Source organism: Colius striatus, chromosome 15, assembly GCF_028858725.1.
Source record: "Colius striatus isolate bColStr4 chromosome 15, bColStr4.1.hap1, whole genome shotgun sequence".
In the NCBI taxonomy this organism is placed as follows: domain Eukaryota; kingdom Metazoa; phylum Chordata; class Aves; order Coliiformes; family Coliidae; genus Colius; species Colius striatus.
The window spans coordinates 13018643-13041570 of record NC_084773.1 but is presented as its reverse complement, the minus strand read 5'-3'; the positions used below and the strand labels follow the sequence as shown (position 1 = coordinate 13041570).

Below are 22928 nucleotides of genomic sequence, written 5' to 3'. Positions count from 1 at the left end.
AGCATCTCTTAGCAATTCTGTGATTCTATGGGTATACAACATGCAGTATTACTTTATTACCAGTAAAACTATATTTCATCAGTAATTCACAAGTGGATCTTATTCCATTCCGATGTGATTTGATAACAGTTTCTTTTGGTAAGAGTTTCTTTTGGTACATAAAGTCTAATTAAAGTTGAATCACAGAATCTTAAGGATTGGAAGAGACCTCAAAAGACTATCCAGTCCAACCCCCCAGAGCAGGACCACCTAGAGTAGGTCACACAGGAACTTGTTGAGTAGATTCTAAACATGTGCGGTTTAAAATCCAAAAACATTTAAACTTTTAAAGTGAGCAATCTTCAGCTTGTGTTATAGAACTAAATTATAAACAAAATATCTGTACTGCATCTCAAAATAATGTATTTTATAGCTTTTCTTCTTCCAGATATACAAATCTAACAATATTAAATCAACATTCAGCAAAGCTTACTTAAAACATATAGCTGTAAAAAGAATAATCTTCATGTAAAACAAGTATTTTGACAGACAACTCGCACACACACATTTCCAGTAATTGCATCACATGTACTTTCACAGGAAGAGGATTTTGGAGAAAGAGGAAGGGTGAAGACAGATTTGTCCCATTTCTCAAGAAGGGATAATAGTAAAAAAATCAGTGTGTTCTTCCCAGAACAGCAAAAATTCACTTTTATAGAATCGTAAAATCATTTAGGTTGGAAAAGACCTTTAAGATCATCAAGTCCGACCATAACACTGCGAAGTTCACGACTAAGCCATGTCCCTAAGCTCCACACCTACAATGCTCATGAATGTCTGAAGTCCCTGCAAAGGCCACAAGTTAGCATTCATCCTAACATCAATATGCCTAACATCAATAAGAACTTCCCTCACTGAAGTGAGCTGCCACAGGTGGCAAGTACTACATGGTTCAGTTCCCAGATGAACCAACTTTCAGGATCAGAACTTGTAATATAAGGCTCCTCAACCACTGTTACATACTAATCAAAACAAATGGTAAGCATTGCAAATCCTTTATTATGAAGAGATAAGTGTCTGCATGTAATAGCTATGAAAAGCTAATAAAAAACCAACCAAAACCACCACAATAGCCAAAACTGTACAATATACAAAGTTATATTGTTTCATAGTGTTAAAAAAAATACAAGCTACAACATTTAATAATTAAAGGTTTTCAGCAGCAAAAAAAACCAAAAATTACTTCACAGAGATGTAAGAGATGCTCTTACAAAATACATGAGAACATGAAGCCCAGTGTATAGCCATTTATGGTAAAGTTCCATGATCTCAAGATTAGAATTAAGCTGACACAAATTATATCCAGTGATGTTTAATTTCTATACACTTCAGAAACCAGAGTATTTAAACTAACACCAGTACTCTGAGTACCAGTAAGTTTTAGCATTTTAGAACAAGAATACTCGTGGAATCTCTCCTCCATCCTCCTCAAAGGCGTCAAAACCAGAAGACTGAATGTTGGTCTGTTTTAAAGAGCCATCTTTCATAACTTAACCCTCAGAAAGCTTTGAGAGTTACAAATAGTTATGAATTTTAATCAGAAACATTGATAACATACTTGTCTTTGAACTTTCATTCCAGAGCTGTCCATTAGACATCTTTCATAGAGAGGCACTCCCCATACCCATAGCAACCTGAGACTGACCAGTTCCTGACATTGCAACGTGTCCTTGAGGAAGCAATTCCTCCTGAATGATGGAGATTAGCACAAATGTTGACACAGAAATGGCAGTTTTTACTGGAGCCCCAACAGGAAAAACACACACAAATATTTGTATTTTTCTTTTCTTAAAACCTCTTCTATCGAATAGTTTTCCCAATAGGAAGCAGAAAACAATATGCTGTCCCAAGGGAGGAAGAACCAAAATGGAAATGAAGGGCCATTGTGACATCCTGCTGTATAACAGTCTGTCAATATACAATCACCAAGAACAAGGAACTTGGCACCATAGTCTACTCAAAAATACATAGGAAAATTACAGAGCCGTTTCTCAATCCTCATCCAAAAACCACACAGTTTACACTCCACACAAATTCCAGACATGTAGAGAATGCTCAGCAACAAAAGCAGCAGTACTTTAAGCTTTGCAATCCTTCATTGCGTATCACTCAGACTCAGAAGATAGAAACAGTTTCTGGTGGAAGAACATCTTTTTACCAAAACCACCACTTCTTCTCCAACTTCCAATCCCAATTTCCACACAATTGTTCAGAGAGAAATTCTGTGACAGTTTGCTCAATTTTACAGTTAAGGCCCCTGACCATGGACCATTTTAGTTTAGACTTCACGCTAAAAAGGAGTGTGATGTTCCAGACTTTTCAAGATGACCTCAGGACAAAAGGGCCTTTCTTACACATCAGTGTAAGTCACAGTCAGATTACTCAAATTTCCCACCGGTTACTCTTCTAACCAGTGTTCTTATGATTTATCATTTATCTAGTCTGTTTCATATTACATATATGAATATAAACAATATCAATGCAGTGTCTATCATTTGCTATGGAACTGATGGTATCTCAGGGAAAAAAAATTAAACCTGCATGAAGAATCTGGATGTATCAAAAATCACCAATAAATTGCAACATACTAAAAAAGTACTGATACAAAAAGACAGGCATGAAATCCAAAGATGCAAGTGCAGTAGCATATGTAAAGGAATCTAAAGGACCATTACAGAGGTAAAAATAACATCCCTCTAAAAGAGGAACCAGTATGTTTGTTAAGAGTTATATTTGTCATTGTCACTCTCTCCCTTCACAAAAAAATATGAATGATCATTCATAAAGTTGAAAATGTTACTAAAGCCAGTGAGAAATATTCATAGCTCATCTTGGCTACACTTCCAGTCTTCATTTGAATAATGAGTAACTGCTCTTTATTAAACATTAATGCTTTTTAATGACTGACTAGTGAATAATTTGAAGTGAGCTTGTTCTCTGCTGTCTCCTCCTCTTCTTGGAGATCTGTATTGTTCTATTTTAGGTAAGAGAGTACAACTAAACTTCAGCATTAGGCAAAAGGGGAAGATGGCACTCTGCAATACTGACAGAATTGTCTCACGCTCTAATATTAATTGATCAAATGAAAAAAAAATAGTACAGTCAAAAAGAAACTAGTAGGGTATCTAGTACTGTGGTACTAGAAACTAGTATGGTATCAATATTATATCTAGTACTGTGGTATAATAACTTTCTTTAGCTTACTATTAGAACCAGCTAGAAGAAGTTTCAGATAATTTTTCTTACAATAAACTTTTTCAACACACAAACACGAGCGTTCAAGAAGACAGCAATTATTTACAAAGACTACAGTTATCCACTTCCTTTATAGTTAGTCATACTCCTTTTACGGGCTAGTACACAGAGTAATGCAGTTTCTATATGCCCAGCAACACAGTAGGGAATTAAAGAGCAGAAATTGAGCCTAGAATTTATTTTATCAACACAGTTATAGCTAGTATCAAAAGCTCTTTCAGGAAATATCAAGTTTGACAGTGAAGTTAAGAGTTACTAGCCTGCAACAGTCTACAAACATGAGTTTAAAAGATATTTTAAACAAAAGAAAATCCTACTTGGTTCCTCACATTTTAGAATGAACAGACACGTAAAGAAAGCAGAACAATTTTGCCAATTCACTAAGAGTAAACTGGAATGAGAGTATCTTCCTCAAGAGACTGTGAGGGCTGTCTAATACATGCTATAGGAATAATAACGGTGCTGATGTCAGGATGTTACAAGTAACTCTGTAAGTATACTGAAAAATGGCAAGAAATGTATCTTCTTAAATTAACACAGAAGTTCCTCCTTCCTGATGTAGATCTGCAATATCCAGTGATATCTGAAAATTTCAATCCTCTCTTACTCAGACACTCAGCAGCATTTATACCTTAATTTCATACTTTCAGTTCTTTTACTATCTCAGGTAAGAACAATGTATTACACCTACTTTTTAATTAAATTTCATGTGTAGTGAAGGTTAGTGATGGAACCTTTCCTCGGGCACCACTGAGGTACAAATAGCAACTTAGAATTACACCACAGTTAAAAAAAGTCCTAGTCTAGTCTTGTAATAGAGTAAGTACAATCTTAAGAACAACTATTGAAAAGCAAGTATTTTGTGATAAGAAAATACAGAAGTAAAAAGACCTCCAGGAAAAAAAGCTTTTGATTATTTTGTTCAAGTAACTAAAGAGAACCAAAATCAGTCTTCCTTAATACTTAGTTTATCTTCCAAGTTCCCCTGTGTCAATAAGATAAATACAGAGAGTGAAGTTCCATTAGTACTAACAGCAGTTACTCCACTTCATCCTTCAGATTTAAGTCATTGAGAATTGTCTCTGTAAAAGCAAAGACATGTGCAAGAATTACAGCAGCTGCACAACAGTCCTGCACCTAGTATTTTTGTTAAACATATTCAAGATACTATGCTGCCAAGACCCATTACAACTAGAAAATTAAATGTAGAAATATATTCCTCTTAAAACATTCCATCACTAACACTTTGCTTTACAACTGATTTCATGTTATTGCTGGAGATCAAAGAATAAATAAAACTCTAAGGCATTTTCTACACCTTCAGGTCGCTAGGCTTGCTTACACATATACTCTTTTAAAACATACATAAAGAAAGTATGTGTGCTTCTTTCTTTGTATACCAAACTCAAAGGCTTAACACAGGCAGATTATAATCTAAAGCATCTTCCTCCCTCGCCCTAAAATTCTAGAGACTACTGAAGTAGAGCACAAAACACCTTTGTTGTAACTAAGGTATTAAGTCACATGAGTCAGTCAAACAAATTTTAAAGGAAAAAAAAAGATACAGTAATTATCAGATTATAAAAATGCCCACAGTGCTATCTGGATTTTAAATACAGTAACTATTCTTTGTGCTCAATTTGCATCATACAATGCAATAATACAGTAAAAATTATGTTCTGCAAAGAAAGGCTCTTCTAATGCTACTGACAAGAAAAAAAAATCAGGAGAGAGCTACTGTGCTCCAGTAAAATATCAATTATGGAGGAAGTAGGTAGGTGCTACTAAAAAATCTTAAGAATCTCACAGGACAGACCACTTGAAATTCCTGAGGAATTCCACAGGACACATCAGGCAGGCAGGGAATAAAAAAAGCACGGGCAAATGAGGCTTAAAAATAAGTAGTAACTTGAAGCAGGTTTCATTTAATACTAAGCACTTCTGTTAACAAATAAAAAGATAAAATATTTCAAAGATGGAATGAATTCTTACTCTGTATTATGTGCCAGATCTACTGATGTAGAAGTCCCTTTCCCTACTCCTTTCTGCATTCCTTCTGCTCAGATATCCTATTGATGTTTTAAGGATGACATTTAGAAACTCCTTGAAATTTAATTGAGAAGCTCAGTGCAGAACTAAACAGCATCTTTTTACCTATTCCTGCAGATTCATACACACAATTTTCCTTCATAACAATAGAGCACACTGAAGAGGAATATTTCAAAGGCAGTGTATTAAAAAGTGTTTCTTTTGCTCAGGGAGCAGCTGAAAAGCACATAATCTCTCCTTCAGTGTCAAGGTGAAACCTTGGAAAGGAAAAATTCAACTTGCACTAAAATATTTGTCATTAGTTAAAATATCCAAGCTCCTCAAGTTACTATATAATCACAACAATTTTTCAGTTCCATTGTTAGTTATATTTAATATCTCCAACAACAAACACAGGTGTTTTAATGAACTGATTACTATTACAAACAAGGAGACATAAACCAGAAAGTTAATGATGCAGCACCTTGCACGTTTGTGCAACTGCCTCAATTGACAAGGAAGGAGAGCTGCCAGCCTTCCCTCAGATGTGCTGCTCACAACAGGAGGTTTCTCAAAACCATGATTCAGTCTTGAAAAGTGGACAGATCATTTCTGAGGCTTTGATTTCACAGCCTTAACACATCCATTCAGAGTGTCCTTGATAAAAACACAACCCTCACGGTCAAGGACACATTTCGGGAATAGATATTCATCCCTGGTTACATCCTCAGCCTGATTTTTGGAGTTGTCACTTTGCCTCTTTTTCCAGCTCTATCAACCTGTCAATTCTGCAGTTAAACCAACCAAATAAGGGCTCTGATGAAAGCATTGTATGTATAAATTCCCTGCCACAGCTCACTGGATAAATGTTTCTGCCCCTCATCATCATTTTCTTTCCACACATTCCTTACCCTCCAGTCTTTGCTGAACATCCACATCCTGTCACACTTTGATCACATATACAAAAATAATTAAAATAAGGGATGAAACTCCAGGGGGTTCAGAGAATAAACATAAACCTGGAAGTCATTTCTTAAGTGTAAAGGGAATAGAAGTCTTTTGTGTAGTCTACTTGTTTTCAATGACTTTGACCAAATTATGGAGTACCATTAGGGCAGAAAAAGCGTTGCTAGGACTACATGAAGACATTTGCCACATGGTTTACACCATAAAGCTTATTCTGATTTCAAGTTATTTCTTGCTTCTATTAACATGGGTACTCAAAGTATATAAAAAAAACCCAAACAGGTAACTTCTCTGAAGTGTTCTCTAACTCATAACACACAGATGCAGCCTAGTAAGATACTACTTCTGACCCAGTATCACATTTGTGTAAGATCAAGATAAACACATTATTTGTGCTGACATCTTTCAAACACCCAACGTATATGGTTAGGTTCATTATTTAAATGGGCTTTAAGTTTTCTTAATGTAATACTTTACAACAGATGCTCAATTTCATCTTTCTATTTAAAAACAGCTAGTTCACCTTTGTAACTCGAAGGTAACAAACTGTTAACCTATGAAAACACAGGGAAGTCTTTCTTAAGTGGTCCAAGATGAAAAAAAATTGCAACCTTAATAAATACTAGGGTCTGTCCAATGAGATTGTCTGAGACTCTCATTTTGTGTGTTCTTGTTAAGTGTCCTTCAAATGCTAAGCAATCTAAAAGCATACAGAATCTGGCTTTCCACAAGGCAGAAGTATTGGCCTAACTGTAACATACACAGAAGTAAGGTATCAGAACCTCCGATTTAACATTTTTTAATTAATAAAGCCTTCTATTACAAGTTGCAACAGAAATCTAAAAACCACATGCCCAGAGTTGACTGTTAAACAACATTAAAGAAAGAATCCTTTCCCTGACCCTGGAGAGAACTTTGCTGCTTAAGTAGAACACAGCATTCTTCGTCCCCCAGGTCTTTGACCTCCCCAGGTCTAGGGAGAGAATAGCATGGGTTTTCAGATAAGAAGCGAGACAGCGTTACTGACAGTGGTCCCTCACCTAAAGGCCTCAAACTACAAGAAGTGGCACCGACCAGCCCTGTTAATTGAATTTTCTCTCTAAGATAGGAAGGAGATGAACAGAAACTTGAAGCAGAGACTTCTTGATGACTTCTGCTTCAGACAGCCTCACCACATAAAAGCTGTATCTGAAAAGTTGTTTGCCACCATCAAGTTTTTAGATTTTTACCTATCTTCAGAGGATCCTTTCAGCTGCAGTTGCAAACATTCACCAGGAAAACTTTACACTTACTTCCCTGGTGAAGGTCTTTCAAATCCTAAAACAAAATAAATGGATTAAGAAATAGAACAGTTGCTTTCAACAACATTAAAAGCTTTGGTGGAGCGGGGTAGGGTTTTTAGTTATGTTTTTGTGTTAGTTTGCTTGGGTTTTTTTAAAGGAAAACACTATATATTGATATTGTACATTTTTTAAAGATTACATCCAAATACTTAGTGTAATTTTTCCAATCTAGAATTTTATTTAAAAAAAATACATTTTACAAGAAGCTGTAACTTCTTAATACTTACAGTTACTTGAAAATATTGCTGACTTGGGTTGCAGGAAGAAAATAAAACTTTTTTCTAATTACTGCCAAGAATTTGCACCTACACTTGCACATCCCCTTAACTTCACTCCAGTCACTACCAGTGTCTGCCTCTACCCTTCACTTTTCATCATCTCTTCCTCATGCCCCAAACAGAACCTCTCTCTCATTAGAAAAACAATAACCATGAAAATCTAGGCAGCAGTTGCAAAATGCTTAATTCATTCTGACTGCAGATCTTATTCTTGTCCTCTCACATACTTCACGTTGGGTTTAGGTTGTGCATTTTCAAGAGCAAAAGCTGTGTTTTATTCTGTAAAGTCCCAGACTAGAAGGGCTGCAAAAATAGCTGCACTATCAAGACTTCCTTAATAAAAACAACTATTTGTTCCACAGTTCAGTTTCTTCTTGTTTCTTTAAAACTCTTAACCCAAGAATAGTCATGCAGAAAGTGACATACAGTAATTGGTCTAAAATACAATTCTCTGTCAATAGAAGTCAGAAACCTTTACTCATATGATAGGTCAAGGGCACAAGACCTCCAAATGAAGGCACTGAAAGTTTAGGCAAAGCGTACCTTTTCTTGCCTTTCCCACTTTCCCCCTTCCCTTTAAGTCACCTTATAATAAGCAGAAAGCATTCAACAAATTCAGATTCAAAATCCTGGGTGTGCCAAGTAGCACACATAAACATTTAAAATAACTTTTTGCACTGAAGCTCAATTTACAGTTCAAATTATAACCACAGCACACTGCACAACATACACAGTACGCTTTGACAGAATACATATGGAAATATCAGAAGTGGTGTTTCAGTGTCCAACTCAGGTAAGTATCTCTTGTATCTACAGCATAAACAGGAGTATATACAGCTGGTTTTATATTGTCGCTATTTAGTAACATATTAAAAGGTTATTACAGTCGTTTATAATAATAACTTTAAACACACAACAGTGGCAATAAACATCCCTTGCTCTAGTGGAAAAAAAACCCACAGTTGTCCACAATGATTTTAAAGACAGAAATGTAAAGGTAAGTACTGAAGGCATTGCACAATAACACATGATCTTCTGTATCACATGCTTGGCAGTGTGCTCAATTCACTACGATATCTCTGGTCAGACCCCAGGCGCAATTTCGGCCGTTGTATGGCAGCTCTGCACATCTGCCTTCTACCAGCCCTCCCGGGGAAAGAGCCTCTCGCTGGAGTCTACGGGCCTGACGCCACAGCGAGCGAGGCTTCCCCCTGAGAAGACAGTGCCCTGCAAACGCACAGCCCGCCCCGGCCCGGCTGACAGCTTACAGAGCCGAGGGGCGCCGGATCCCGCCGAGGGGCGCCGGATCCCGCCGAGGGGCGACGGATCCCGCCGAGGGGCGACGGATCCCGCCGAGGGGCGACGGATCCCGCCGGCGGACCCCCGGCAGTTCCCGCCACAGCACGGCCGTGCTCTTCTCCCTCATTCAACCCATCCCGGCCACTCTCCCCCCGCAGTCCCGAGCGCCGGTGGCACCGAGAACCGGGTGGCCGAGGCGCCCAGATGGCCTTCCGGGCTGCTTATTCCCCTGGGGGCATGACCCCGCCGTTCCCGGCCCTCACGCCGCAGCCTAGGGCAGCCCCTCACAACCTCCCCTCACCACCGGCACTTACGCTCGAAGTCGGAGTCGGAGTCATCGTCGCCGCGGTCGGGCTCCTCTTCGCCGTTGGACTCGGTCTGCATGGGCTCCCCGTCGAAGCTGACCACCCTGCGGCCGCCGCCGGCCGCCTCCTGGTCACGGGCATCCCGCAGGCGAGCGAAGTAGTCGGCAGCGAAGCCGAGCAGATCGGGCGGCCGGTGCCGCAGCACCTCCACCGTGTAACCCTGCAGCAGCTCGGTAAGGCCCGGCGGGATCTCGATGCTCATAGTGCCGCGGACTCAGGAGGCGGCCGCCGCCTCCCCCCTTCCGCGGCCGGCTGTGGCGGTGGCGGGCTCAGGGCCTCCCTCCGCGGGCGCTGACTGACTCCCGCCGCTCCGGTCACACGAGCCACGCCGGAGGGGAGGGGGGGGAGGGATGAGGGAGGAGAGGGACGGGAGCGGCCCTGGCTGCGCAGGCGCGGGAGTGGGCGCGGGCACGGGGCCAATGGCTGCGTACGTCACTGCGAGGCGCGGCGCGCGCGGCGGAGGCGCGCACGAGGGGAGGGCGGCGGCGCGCGCGGCGGGAGGCGGGAGGAGGCGGCGCCGGGCGGGGGCACCGGTGCGGGACGGGACGGGACTAAGAGACATTGCGCGGCCGCCAGCACTGCGGCTGTGTAGGAGTCCTGTCGAGAGATGGGGGTTCCAGTGACCGGCCCCGCGGAACAGCTGCGGCGGAGATTCCAGCGCAGGGGAAGGCTGAGCGGAGCCGGTGCTTCTGCGAGGCCGGAATCGTGGAGCCTAAGAGCGGGTTTGGAGGGGTGTTTGCAACCCTTCGGACTGGAGCTGAGCGTGGCGGTGTGAGGAGGGGTGAAGGTCAGCCCCGGGCGGCCGCGAAAGATCCTGCCTCTCCCCGGGCAGCGCCCGGGCTTGGCACAGCCCGCAGGAGGATGATGCTACAGCTGTTTGTCTTATTTCATATCTGTGACCCCATGTGCTAATTTCTTTCCTCGGAGTGTCCATGAGGGTGTTACAGAGCTCCCCTGGGAGTGGGAGAAGGCAGTTTTCTTTGATCTTAGTTGGATCTAATGTAAATCTTTATCTGATTATTGGTTGGAATTAGATTTAGGACCTCTGACCCCTCAGATTTCTTATCATAATTAAGACATTGAAGATATATTCTTAAATCTAGTGAGCAGGGTAGAAGTGTGCAGGCCTTCACACGTTTTGGTGAAAACTGCATGAAGCCATAGTGTCGTGGTCCGTGAAATGGTGGCAGTAGTCTTGATCTGCTTAGTCCTGAATGCCTGAGAGGGCTGAAGAAGAATTTCAGACTAATTAATTAATTAATTGCCATCTAATTAGTTGCTTATATGTATGAGCTTTGGAGATTCCTGTACGTATGTTGTTAAATGTGCTTTATTTAGATTGTTGCTTGTATTCTTTGTACAAAACCTATTACTTATTTTTGTGTACAAGGGAGATTTGGCAGGTGCCATGGGGTAGGCAAAGGGCTGCACATTGTGGAGTCATCAGCCTTTTGAGGTTTGACATTGCTGAGAGCAAGGCGTGGGAGAAAATAGGCCTTTGTATAAGTCAAGGGGAATCAGGATGTTGGTTTAGTGACGCCGCTGCATGTTGTTGGTGTAAATATTTTTATATAATTCTTCTTTTGTTTCAACAACAAAAGGGCAAAAATCAACTTGTACTCAAAATACAAATTTTCACATAGAAGCCGAAAATTGGCTGAGGCAATTTACTCTGTGTTTTAGGTTTGTTTGCTCATGTGCCAGAGGGTCCTCTCGCTCACCCAGATGGTTCTCACCACACTCCCATACATAGTCCTGTTCATTGCACGGAGAGCACAACAGCAAATTCCAAAACACCCCATTCCATACTTTTATTGGCTTTACTCCTGGTGAGGAAGGCCAGTTTGAAATTTCGTGGCACTGTTTACAGCACCCAGCTTTCTAGTAAAAGGTGTTCACTGTAATACAGCTCCCATATTTTTATGTGGAGTAAAATTACCCATACAAACCAAACAAAAGCAAGCACAGGAGGTAGGTTTGCCACATCTCACCAGTTTATCTGGAGACTTGTACAAAACTGTTTCTCTTCATTTTTATTCTTGTCTACGGCTGGCACAATTGCTATATCCCTTTTAGCAAAAGATAATTGATACTGAATTTTCATTTACCACTCCCATCGTATTATCTTTCTGACGTTCTCAAACAATACAAGAACACATTTCACTGCTTAATGTAACCACTTTACCTGCTGTTAGAACTGGTGCAGGGGAAATGGTTTGGATCCTTGAGAAGACTTTATTTGGCTAGTCCTCCACAAAATTAAGGTTTCTGATGAGATGTTTGCTTTGCCAGATGGGTGCTGATGCTACTACTGATGGTGAAGTGGTAAAAAATAAAAATGTTGTAAGAAAAAAAAATAATAATAAAAAGTGTTGGCAAATAGAGTCAGAGGAAAAAAGATAATGTCTTATTCCAAGGTATTACGCTTTATTTTTCTTTCCTGCTCTTTTGCACAACAATCAGCCACCTGACAATTGCCTGGTTTTGGCATTAGTCAGCTCTTGTATTAGCTTTTAATGTTTGTTGATAATTTTCTCTCATTTGTGCCTATGGATATAAATCTGGTTGTTTATATGAAAAAAATGTGTTATCATTAAATATTGTTAATTCTCTGAAGAGCTACATTGTGTTAGCCTTCTGATATTTATATGTCCACACATAACTAATCAGCTTCAGAGAAAGTAAACAGCAGAGCTCTGTTTAGCCTCTTTCTGAAAGTCAGTGGGCTAAATAAAAAGCATCCAAGGTCATATGAAGCACATTTTCAAGCTGGTTTACACCATAGTTTATCACATTTCTTTATATACCTTTTTATTTTGTGAGCATGAGAATTGATGACACAGAAACACAGGAGACCTGTCTGTGATCAGTTTAATTGTAATCCTGCCTGCTGTGCAGACATACTGCTCATCATACACTTTCATTCAACCTACATTTGCATAATTTTTAAAATTATTACTGTAATAAGCAGACATATTAAAAGAATGGTAGAAAATCAGGAAATGCAATCTTAATTTGATCCCCTTCATGAGAGCATTTTTAATTCATGCAGCGTGACCAACGCAGTTTCTTTCCACTGGCTTCTTTGTGGAATGTTCAGCACCCAGGATGGAATTAGATAAGGCTTGTATATTCCTGTCAAAATATATACTTATTTCAGTGTTATGTTCTTCTAATAATTTAATAGTCTCTAAAAGCTATTCCCATATTTACCATGTATCTGTGCTCTCAAATGTTGAGGTCTCGTCCCTTCACTCTGCCCATCCTACCTGGTGCTATGTGGACTTGATGCACCCTTAGTAAAGCTACAATGGAGCTTCAGTGCTTGTCTGCTAGCAGAAGAAGCAAAATTGCAAGCAAAAAAAGAAAAATAACCTGTACAGTCTTGCACTGGAGAAAAATTCAGATAAAGCCCCAGACTGGCTCCTTAAAAGTAAAATAAATCCTTTTATGACAAGTAATACTTATTACAAACCTGTCCACACCAGCTAGAGCTCAGATATTATATAAACACATGCACCTCTTGGGTTAATTATACTTGCCTTCAAATTCACTGTAAGTAATTCAGTACAAGGATAATGCAAAAAAACCCACTAAATACTCTGATAGCTGGTATTCTGATTCTCTGGTGAGGCTGGTATGAAGAGGGAGTTGGTAGGAGCTTTGTGCATGTTCCAAGGTAGCTAAGCTGGTCACTCACTGGATAGCCCTGACCTTGCTGGAATGGCTATGTCAGAGTTACCCTACACGGGCATTGCTACTAAATAAAGGTTAAAGGTTTTTAGGTTGTTTTCTTTCAAGAGAAGAAAGCAAATTAACCTGCCTGTACATTGTTCAAAGACTAATCTGAATCCACAGTTTCTATTTCTGTCTAGGTTTTCCAGCAGACCCTGTTTAAACAAATGATTGTTGAGTTTAAGGGTTGTGCCCCACAAAAAGCTCTAAAATCCTTTTCTTCCTTGAGCCTTTGCTTGCAAATCTGGGTGTACACACTTGTCTCTTCCCTCCCAGTCTTCTCACGTTTCTACCTGACGTAGTTCAGGTTATCAGCATTTCGCTGTGTGGTCCTGACCTGCCACTACCCGTCCCATGGAGCACCTCGGACACGTATCACTCTATTGCTATCACCTCAACTCCTGTTTTCACATCTTCTGTTGTCACCTTTGTCCATGGAAGGTTAGTTATTAACCATTTCTCACACCTCAGCATATTCCCATTTGTCATTTAACTTCACTAGCTTTTCGTCAAATAGCCATTTGCATTCCCAAAACTTACCTCATGCATCATCTACCCCTGGCCATATCTTGCTCGTATACCCCAGTATATGAGGCAACTTGAGCCTCCTCCCAGACTGAGCCTGTCTCTCTCCCTCCTCCTGCAGCATTTGATGTCTTGCCCAGTCAGCAGTCACGGTGGCTTTGCTCTTTGGCCTCAGTTTATGGTCACTGCAGGAAGCAAGCCATGAACCTATTTCTTTTTTCCCAATGATTTATGTCCTTGGCCCTGCCCTTTGATGCCCACAGGTAGACTCCATGCACAGAAGGTAGACTCCATGCACATGTACATAAACATGGAGTAGTCTTACAATGGATGCTATGTGAAGGGTACCAGTCCTTCCAGCTCAGCACAATGGGTTGACTTCATTCCCAGTACTAAGATTGCAGTATTAAATTTAAATTATAACAGTAATAAATGAGCTTTATCCACCAAATCCCCAACATTTTCTCTTTTACTCTGAAAACCCTTTTATGAGCTCTATTACAGCTGTTAGCACTTGTTTTAATTAAACTTACAGCACAGCATGCAGCTCAGTTAACCAGTTTTCAGAGAAAATCAGTAAGCATTTCCAATTGCATTTTTCTGGCATTCTTCACATGCTGTGCTTTAGCATATATTCTAAAAATGTTCGTAGAGGATTATCTCTCTCAGGGGAGGATAATGGGGACATGAAACTTCTTACTTCTAGGCTATTTCTTCCAACTTAGTTTGTGCTCTTAAGTTTTGTAAAAGTATGGGTTTTGACTGCAGTGTGGATGTCTGCCTTAAAGGAGACAGGTGGTCTCAGTATCCAGGACAGAGATTTATCAGATTACCATGGCTGAACCTTTTGTTGTCCATCTCAACAGAAAACTAATTGGTTTGTAGGGCTGAAAAATGGTTGCTGCCTTCAACTGTGACTTAAATCATGTCTGTGGCAGAAACTAATTGTGTGGGTGTTCCATATACAGTGCCTCTCCTGAGGGTTTTTCTGATTTTAATTCCCAAGGCTGTCAGCCCAAAAGAGTTGTATTAGAAAAAAGGTCTAGTTTTAGAGAATGCAGCAGCACAGCCTTTTGTTGCATGTGGTTTGAAGTGTCTCTCCATTGACATCTAGTGTCCATACAGGAAGATCTTTAGATTCCTCACAGGCCTGCTGTCAATATCTATCTCTAAATCTTTAAAGATTTTTTCCTTGCATAGTCATTAAGACCTCTTATTGATAGGACCAGGTCAGCCAGTGAGTGAGACTGATGATGAAAACACACTTAACACTGTGATATGCAGTGACATCCATAGAAGTCCATGTTCTGAATGGCTCTGGAAACCCTTTCAAGACCCTGCAGTTCACAGATATTATCCTTTTCAAGTTATCCTGTGAATACCTGCAAAATACTCTCCATACTCTTTCCTCAGACCATACAAGTTACTGTACAGTAATAAATATTCAACACAGTATGAAGTTATATCTCTCTCAACATTTACGAAGTCTCGTACCTCTGTAGTCAGGCATTATTCTAATTTTCCTTAATTAAGCGTCTCTTTCAATGACAGAAACCTCTCTGTTACACTGCATTATATCATTAAAAGCTATTTAATAGAGAACCGTTTTCATCTACTTTTACAACAATTCCTGTATTTATATTGTAGAAATCCCAAGATTTTACAAAAGCATTTGCTGTTTTGCTTTTGCAAAATCTATAAGGATGGCAGTGAGGAGGTGAATCATGTCATTAGTGTACACTTTGCTCCATAGGCAACACCTTTGCAGTTCTTCTTCCTCTCCTTCAGTCAGCCTTCAGTGTGTGCTTATGTTGGGATAACACACAGAGGAGTCACACTAGACTCTTGATCCCACCATGCTTGGTCTTAGACTGCTGTGGAAAAGTCCTTCCCTACTCAGAAGACTCCCCGTGGGTTCATATTTTGAGCATTTCCATTGTCAGAATCTGTTTTAAAAGGCACTTATTTCAAATAAATTATGTTATGAAAGCTTAACAAGATTTGTTGCCCAAATATTTGTGTTACAGCCTCAGAAGCAGAGTAGGACAAGCCCAAGGATGCACACTGAGCACAGCTCCTATCCATGACTTACTCTGTGGCTCCAAGGGACTTGTGGACTACATCGTTTATCAGTGTTGTACTATCCATCCCTTTCCAGCCTTTCTTCAATATCTGATTAGCTCTAGACAAGCTCTTTCCTGGTTTGGTGGTACCTGACATAGCAGGGACCTGTCCTTGCTAGCTAGTGAAAGCTACTAATGTGCAAATAATAGATCTTTGCCTTGGAACAACAGGAAACTTTTGCTGAGAAAGACAACCCTGAACTTTTTCTGTGGAGCGTAGAGGAGGGTGATACAATATTTCCCACAATTTCTGGGAAAGCAGCTGTCATCAGTTTTTATAGATGGTCAAATATTTTCCCTCTGTTTCTTTTCACTGTTCTGTTGTTTCACAATACTTGTTACATTAACCCAACTGTCTGTATTCAAAGAACCTGCTGAATCCATACATCCAGAATATGAGTGAAAGCATCATTAAAATGTATCCTGATCCGATGATTCATAATTTAACTATAAAGCAAAACATGTGATGGTGAGCAATGAAGGAATGTGACATAAATCCTTTCATTCAGAGCAGTGCATCGGTGCAGGCAACAGCAAAGCTGCTGCAGTGGCAGCCAGAACCTTTAATGTGAAACTGCTTTTACAGTGAGGGTTACAAATACACGTTTCTGTCTGTCCCTGCCATGGTTCTTTGGCCACTCTGACTTTTCATCGCTGGTAGGACTTGGTGCTTCCAGGAACCCCAAATTCTCCCTCTGTGGTGCCAATGGAAGGAGGCAGCAGTGGCAGCCGAGAGCATTGCGTTGCTGTGGCAACACATCCCACTTCCCTGGGGACTGCGTTGCCTCGGCGACACCCAGTAGATGAAATTGTCTCAGAGCAGCTGCCCCTCACCCCAAAGGAAAGCAGCCCTGGTCTTCAGGCAACATCAATGAGCAGCTGTAGATGACTTAATGAGTGCAGGACCACATACTCACAGCCTGGATCTGCATTAGGAGAGGGGGATTGCTGTATGTGGTTCATTGCAGGTGGTGAGGCAAGGTCACTGCCAAAAGCAGCTTACCAGTTTGTGTGTCAAAATAAGATGGCAGGAAGGACAATGTCAGCAGGTAGGGACAAGCTGAAGGGAGGAAGTGCTGGGGCCACTGTTCTTCATTTGTATAGTCAGGACCTGCAAACATATTGCAACATGAGAAATTATTGTCTCTTGCAGATTACTGAGCCTGCTTCAGGAGTCTACTGTTACCTTTGGCCCTGAAGACATTACCATGTGCTTCAGTGCTATGTCTCAATCATGCTAACATACCTGGTTTTGAGTAAACTTTGCCTGTACTTTCAGCTGCTGCCCTACTACTTGATTTATCTTTGCATTTTTGATATTGGCCTTGCTCTCTCTGAGCCATTCTTTGTGCATTTTCCATGAGACATCAGCTGGCTTTTATCTCAGAATCAAAGCTGTGGTTAATTGTATTTACAAAAGATTCCTGAACTGTGAGAAATGTTTCTCAGAGTGTGCAGTTTTGCATCATTTAGCCTTGAAAGGATGCTGCTTTCCCTGACCTCTTGCTGGTTTTTCTCAATGACTCCGGTAATTGCATCAGTAGCCTTGGGAGTCACATTTTCCTTTCACATCTAGGAAAGATCCAAACTTTCCTTACTGTCTCCCAGCTGAATCACACATCCAGTCTCTCCTTTATTCTGTGGCTCAACCACACAAGCTCTTTTTCTATGTTCCGTGGATGCAATCTCATTTCACTCTTGTCCAGAATGAACTCTGCCACTTTCCTGGCCGATCATTTCCACCACCCTACTTTTCTATGAACTTCTCAGTCTTCCTTCTCCTCCTCTGCATCAAACACATTTCTTATCTTCTCTGTCAACATCCTTTACAACCTGTCTTCAGTCATGGCTGTTATCAGTCATGGTGTCACCTCTTCAAACAGATATGTTGGTGGTTTTTCCACACCTCCCCACCACAGCTGGGCACCACCCTCCAGAAGCACCTGCAAAGGGACCAGCCGGTACTGCTTGCTCTTTCCTATTGGAGGGATTCATCTGCCATGTTTCACCTTATACTTAAATTCAGACTGCCTTCAGACCTTCTTTTTTTTCTTCAGCACAATGGGAAACCAGAAAATGTCAGCCAGGAAAGCATCCCAAACACACACATTTCAGATTCTGATGTCACCTCAGCGCCATTTGGTCCCCACACTGATGCCCCTGGTTATCTGCAGTTGCGCGGCAGGGGGTTCCCTTTCAAACAAATGCCAGCAATGTCAGTTCTTTGGGGTTTAATTTGCAGTCAGCAAGAAACTAGAGGCAACATGCAGAAAATAAACCAATTTCCTCTCTTCACACCCCTTTAAAGGTGACTGGTTTTTCTGAGTCACAGCTAACACAAACCAGTTGAAGATATTCAGCCTGGATTTATGCTGCAGCTTAGAGGAACATAAAAGACCATTTAGTGTTCAAAGGATTATTTTGAATTATTAATCAAGCCCCCTGTCTGGCTGAGCTCAGTCAGATCCTTCTTCAGATTTTCTGGAGTTTATGTCTTTTGTCACCCTGAGCAATCTTTAACATGCAGAACACAGGTTTGCTGATGAAACGAGAAGATGGCAGCGTGTGCGTTTGCAGGAGGATCTCGGTGCAGGGCATATGCATTGCAGGTATTCCTTTGTTCATATTTAATCATACGAGAAAAAGGAATGTAATTATGGCCTGTCTCCCTCAATCTCCTCCTTGCCTCTGAGTATTTGAAGTGGGAAGGTAGCTTTAACTGACAAGGGAGCATGTCCCATAGCGGATCAGAAGCGATTCAGCTCCGATCACTGCAGTTTCCATTTGACAATGGTTTCCCGCTGTGCCGTCTCCCATGTGAAGGAACACGGCCATTACAAACAGCGTTGCAAGTACCAAACCAAATCAAAGCTGGAAGCACGATGTTTCCTCTTGGTTTTCTTCGTACATCTGACAGCCCAGTCAGATCATGCTTGCTTTGCTTTCCCCCTGAATAGCTGTTTGGTTCCTCTTTGTCTGAACACACCCTCGTGCAGTTACTAGCTTTGAGGATGCAGTATCAAAATGGGGCTTGCCTCCAAAATATACCTTTTTTTTTTCCTATTTTACTATTTTAGCTGCTTATTTTCTGCTTAGCCTTCTATCACAAAGTAAACTCACTTTGCTTACACTCTAAACCTATAAAGCCCTCTAAAGCTCAGCAAAGAGTTATGAAAGATTTGCTGCCCAAGAATTCTGAAAATTGAAAATGTCTTACTGAAAAGGGTGTTTCAGGCTTGCAGTTTTGGTTGGCCTTGGGCTTAAGTGAGACCGTAACAGCAAAGACAAGGAAGGACTGGAAGGAATAAAGCAGGATGAAAAAGGAGTCACCTCCTGAGCCTAAGCAGTGTGGCAGTGCCAGACAGCTACAGAAAAAAACAGCCAGTCAGAAGACAGTTGATTGATGAAATTGCCCAAAATGAGGAAGGAGGCAAAAAGCTGTAATATGTAAACACATTAATGGCAGAGTTGTTTTATCTGGGCTGTCCTAGGAGCTGACAGGGTAAGTGTTACTGCTGCTTCCTAGGCTACCTAACAGGCAGAGGGACTGATGGGGAAATTTTCCGCTTAGTGGCAGGGATATTCAATTATAAAAAAGATAAAAGTTTATCTCAAAAGAAATGAGCTGCTATTTTCTCAAGGCCTTGCTGTTGAACTTTAAAAGAAACAGTGTGGAAATCAAAGCAGTGCTCCAAAGGGGACAAATGTGTTACAGAAAGAATGCTGATTTAAATCTTTTTTTCAGTTTGCAAAAGTGTTTTTACCTACAGAGAGGCTTTATTCCAGCTGCTTGGGATCAAAATTTATCTCTGACACACAGAAGAATAGTCCAGAGAGAGAAGCTAATAATTAGCTGCTGAAAAAAAAAAGCCATGGCAAATGAGAAACTCAATAGGAGTGGAAAGTGGAAAAAAGGACAAAAGAATGGAAAACATTCTTGCAGTATCCAAAGTGCCGCAAAATGAGAGGATTTGAATGTTTGAGGATAACTGAAAGGTTATATGTGAGGATTTTTTGGGAGTTAGTGAGTATGAAAGTTGCACAGTGCCAGTGCTGGTGCTGGTGCTTAGAAGGAAGGCTGTGGGAAGGCTGGTTTAACTGGGAAAAGCCTATTCCTATTGAGGAAAAACACAGAGATGATGAGCTCAAGAAAGAAAAGGTTAAATAAAATGGAAAGGATCCTTCTGAAGAGCTTCAGCAATAAGCAGAACAGGGGCCAGTGCCAGGTACCCACAGTGGGAACGTGTCTGGACCAGGTTCTGCTGCTCAGCATCTCACAGCTCTTGCCATCCTCCTTGGCTCCCTGCAGCTGGGATGGAGCAGCCCCTTGTCTCACAGGAATTGTCTCCACCAGAAGCAGCACATCTGAGGCTTTTAAAAATAACAAAATAATTATTAGTTGCCTTCAAACTAACACATTTAAAGGCCAAAGAACTAAACAATGAAGGCAGGTCAAGCAGCTCAAGCAAAGGAAAGCTGTGCACACGTTATTACTGTCTTTTCAGACTGAAGCTGTGTGTAAGAATGAGAAGTGATGGTATCTTGTACTAAAGGACACAGTTGCCTCCCCAGGTATCCCTGTCACAGGGTTCAACTTCTGCTCACTGTCAAAAGCAGATAGTTTAAAATGCACTTTAAGGTAGGGCAGGACTTTGGGAAAGGCTGAATCCTTGTTGGAATTTTGACCAGTATATATTTTTACAGGAAAAGACCCAATAAAGAAGGTAAACCAAAGAAAGCAGCAAGCACTCATTGTATCAGCAATTCAGGCTCTCAGAGTGCTGAGAAGAACTGCCCTCATGGAAACGAGATTCTGTTTTACTTGTGACACATATAGAATAACAGATTGCTCATTCACCTCTAAATTTATATGGAAAGTGATTAGGCAAGAGCTACTGAAACAGCAGGGAAATCATGACCAAACCTTAGAAGCAGTATTTGATCACCAGATGAAGTCTCAGGGAACACTCATTTGGAAACAAATACTCTGGTCACTGGAACAAGTTAGATAAAGTAAAGAAGGCTGCTCCATGCTTTCAGTAAACAGAAACCTCTTTATCTATTTATTTATTTATTTATGGGAAGCAGTCGCTTCAGCAATAATTAGGGCAAAGGAGGTCTTGGACAAAAAGGGGTCATCACGAATAAGTAAAACATTAATTAGTAAATCATTTTGTAAGAGTAGAAATTTTTAAAATATTTAGAATAATTTTTAAGGTGAATTTCATGGCATATGACAGAAAAATCTTAGTTTCCAGTAAGATGGTTACATATTGTACCAAAATGTGTACTGCTTGTGTTGTTTACTTATTTAAAAAAGCCTTGATACTTGAGATATTCTGAAGTAAATGAAAAAAAAATCCACCCTATATGTGATAATTTATCATTTGTTCCATTAAATGTATAAAGAAGGACAAAAGAAGACATCCCAGAGAAGAAAAAAAAACAATGTAAAACCTAGCAGGAGCACAAGAGATTATGCTTTCCCAGCTGATTCTACCAAGTGTTTAAATTGTTTTTAGAGGCACCCGGGTTTGCATCCTGTATGAAGTGAGCTTACGTGTGAAAATGAGTCTTTTTTCCCCAAAATATGTAACCCCCTTGTTCTCTTATAGCCCTTTATAGCATCTTAGAAAGTGCCATGTTCTGCCTGAGCCAGATATCGCTGCTAAATCCCAAGGTACAATCCCAAGATTGGACAGGCTTGGCAGAGGCCAGGTAGCAGCTGTGAAGGACATGCATCCACTCATGGTGCCACATCGGCAAGAGGGGTTTGTGTTGTCACTTGACACAGAAAAGGTTCTGAAAGGCTGGGGCAGAACTTGTGGGCAGACTCCCATCCAGGCGAGCCTTCCTCCACTCCCTCTCTATCATTAAATGATGCAGGCAGAGCTCAGGCAAAGCTGCCTTGGGGCTGGGGGTCACTAGATGACAAATCTTCCGCCAAATGTTCTGTGGATCTGTGAGTTCATGATTCTCAGAGTTATTCTTGGTGACCAACTGAAAGCATCTGTGTATGTAATGAAGCTGGATTTCCCATTTTCATCACCACGATGAGTCTGGCACTGCAATTAACCCTCACATCTCTGACAAATATCCCAGGAAACCAGTGTTTTTGGGAAGATCCTCCCCTTTGAAGCAAATTTCAGGAGTGACACACAGTTGCCAAAGATGATTTTTCATACTTGTGAGCAGTAAATACTCAGAAAATACTTGTGAGCAAACATTTAACAGATTTCAGGTTCCCTAGCAATCACATTTCAGAGACTCTGGAACAGCCATATGACTGCTATGATAGGCAGCTCCTTTAGCAAGCAAAACTAACCGAAAAAATCAAGACAAATATCTTCCATCGACACCTCACTTCAAGATTTTACCATTGTTCTGAGCAAAGCTTTAGCAGATGAGCTGAAGCATGAATAAAGTTAAGTAAGAGGAAGACACTCTAAATGCAGGGGGCTGAGCATTGTCAGTGTTACTAGCAACGGAGTCAGGATGAAGAAAGGACTGGGCAGTCTTTTGCTTAGAAAAACAGTACTTGGTTATTGATGGTGTAAATGTTGCTAGGCTACGTGGATTAAATTAAAAAGCCCATCCTTTCCCAACGTGTACATCACCTTTAGCAAAGAATGCTCTCTGAATTTAGTAAAAGTTGGGTTTTTTTACCAGATAATTCAAATTTACCACCAATGATGGACCAGGGGGTTTAATTATAGAAAAACCCATAGAAGGCAGAATATTAGCCAACTACTCAATAAAGAAACTTTTCAGCATATTTAGAAATCAATACCAATTTTAATTAAACAACTGTGCCAGTGCCCAGGGGAAAATCGAAAATAAAATAGAAAATATCAAAATGACTGTATAGAAACTACTGTATTTTCATACAAAATGGTTTGTAGAACTATAAGAAATGCAAAAAGGGGGAAACAAGGATTGTGGCTTGTACAAAGAGAGGTTAAATAAGATATC

The 22928-nt window shown here is 40.8% G+C and overlaps 1 protein-coding gene across 1 annotated transcript in view; it reads right to left on the bottom strand.

The window, feature by feature from the left end:
- The window catches only part of PRKAR2A (protein kinase cAMP-dependent type II regulatory subunit alpha), a 61777-nt gene extending 51856 nt beyond the window's left edge, over positions 1-9921 (bottom strand). The window contains exon 1 of the mRNA XM_062008495.1: positions 9523-9921. Within this exon, the coding sequence (XP_061864479.1) occupies positions 9523-9775 (253 nt within the window). The 5' untranslated portion in view covers positions 9776-9921. The remainder of the gene's footprint in view (positions 1-9522) is intronic.
- Between the last annotated feature and the right edge of the window lie 13007 nt (positions 9922-22928).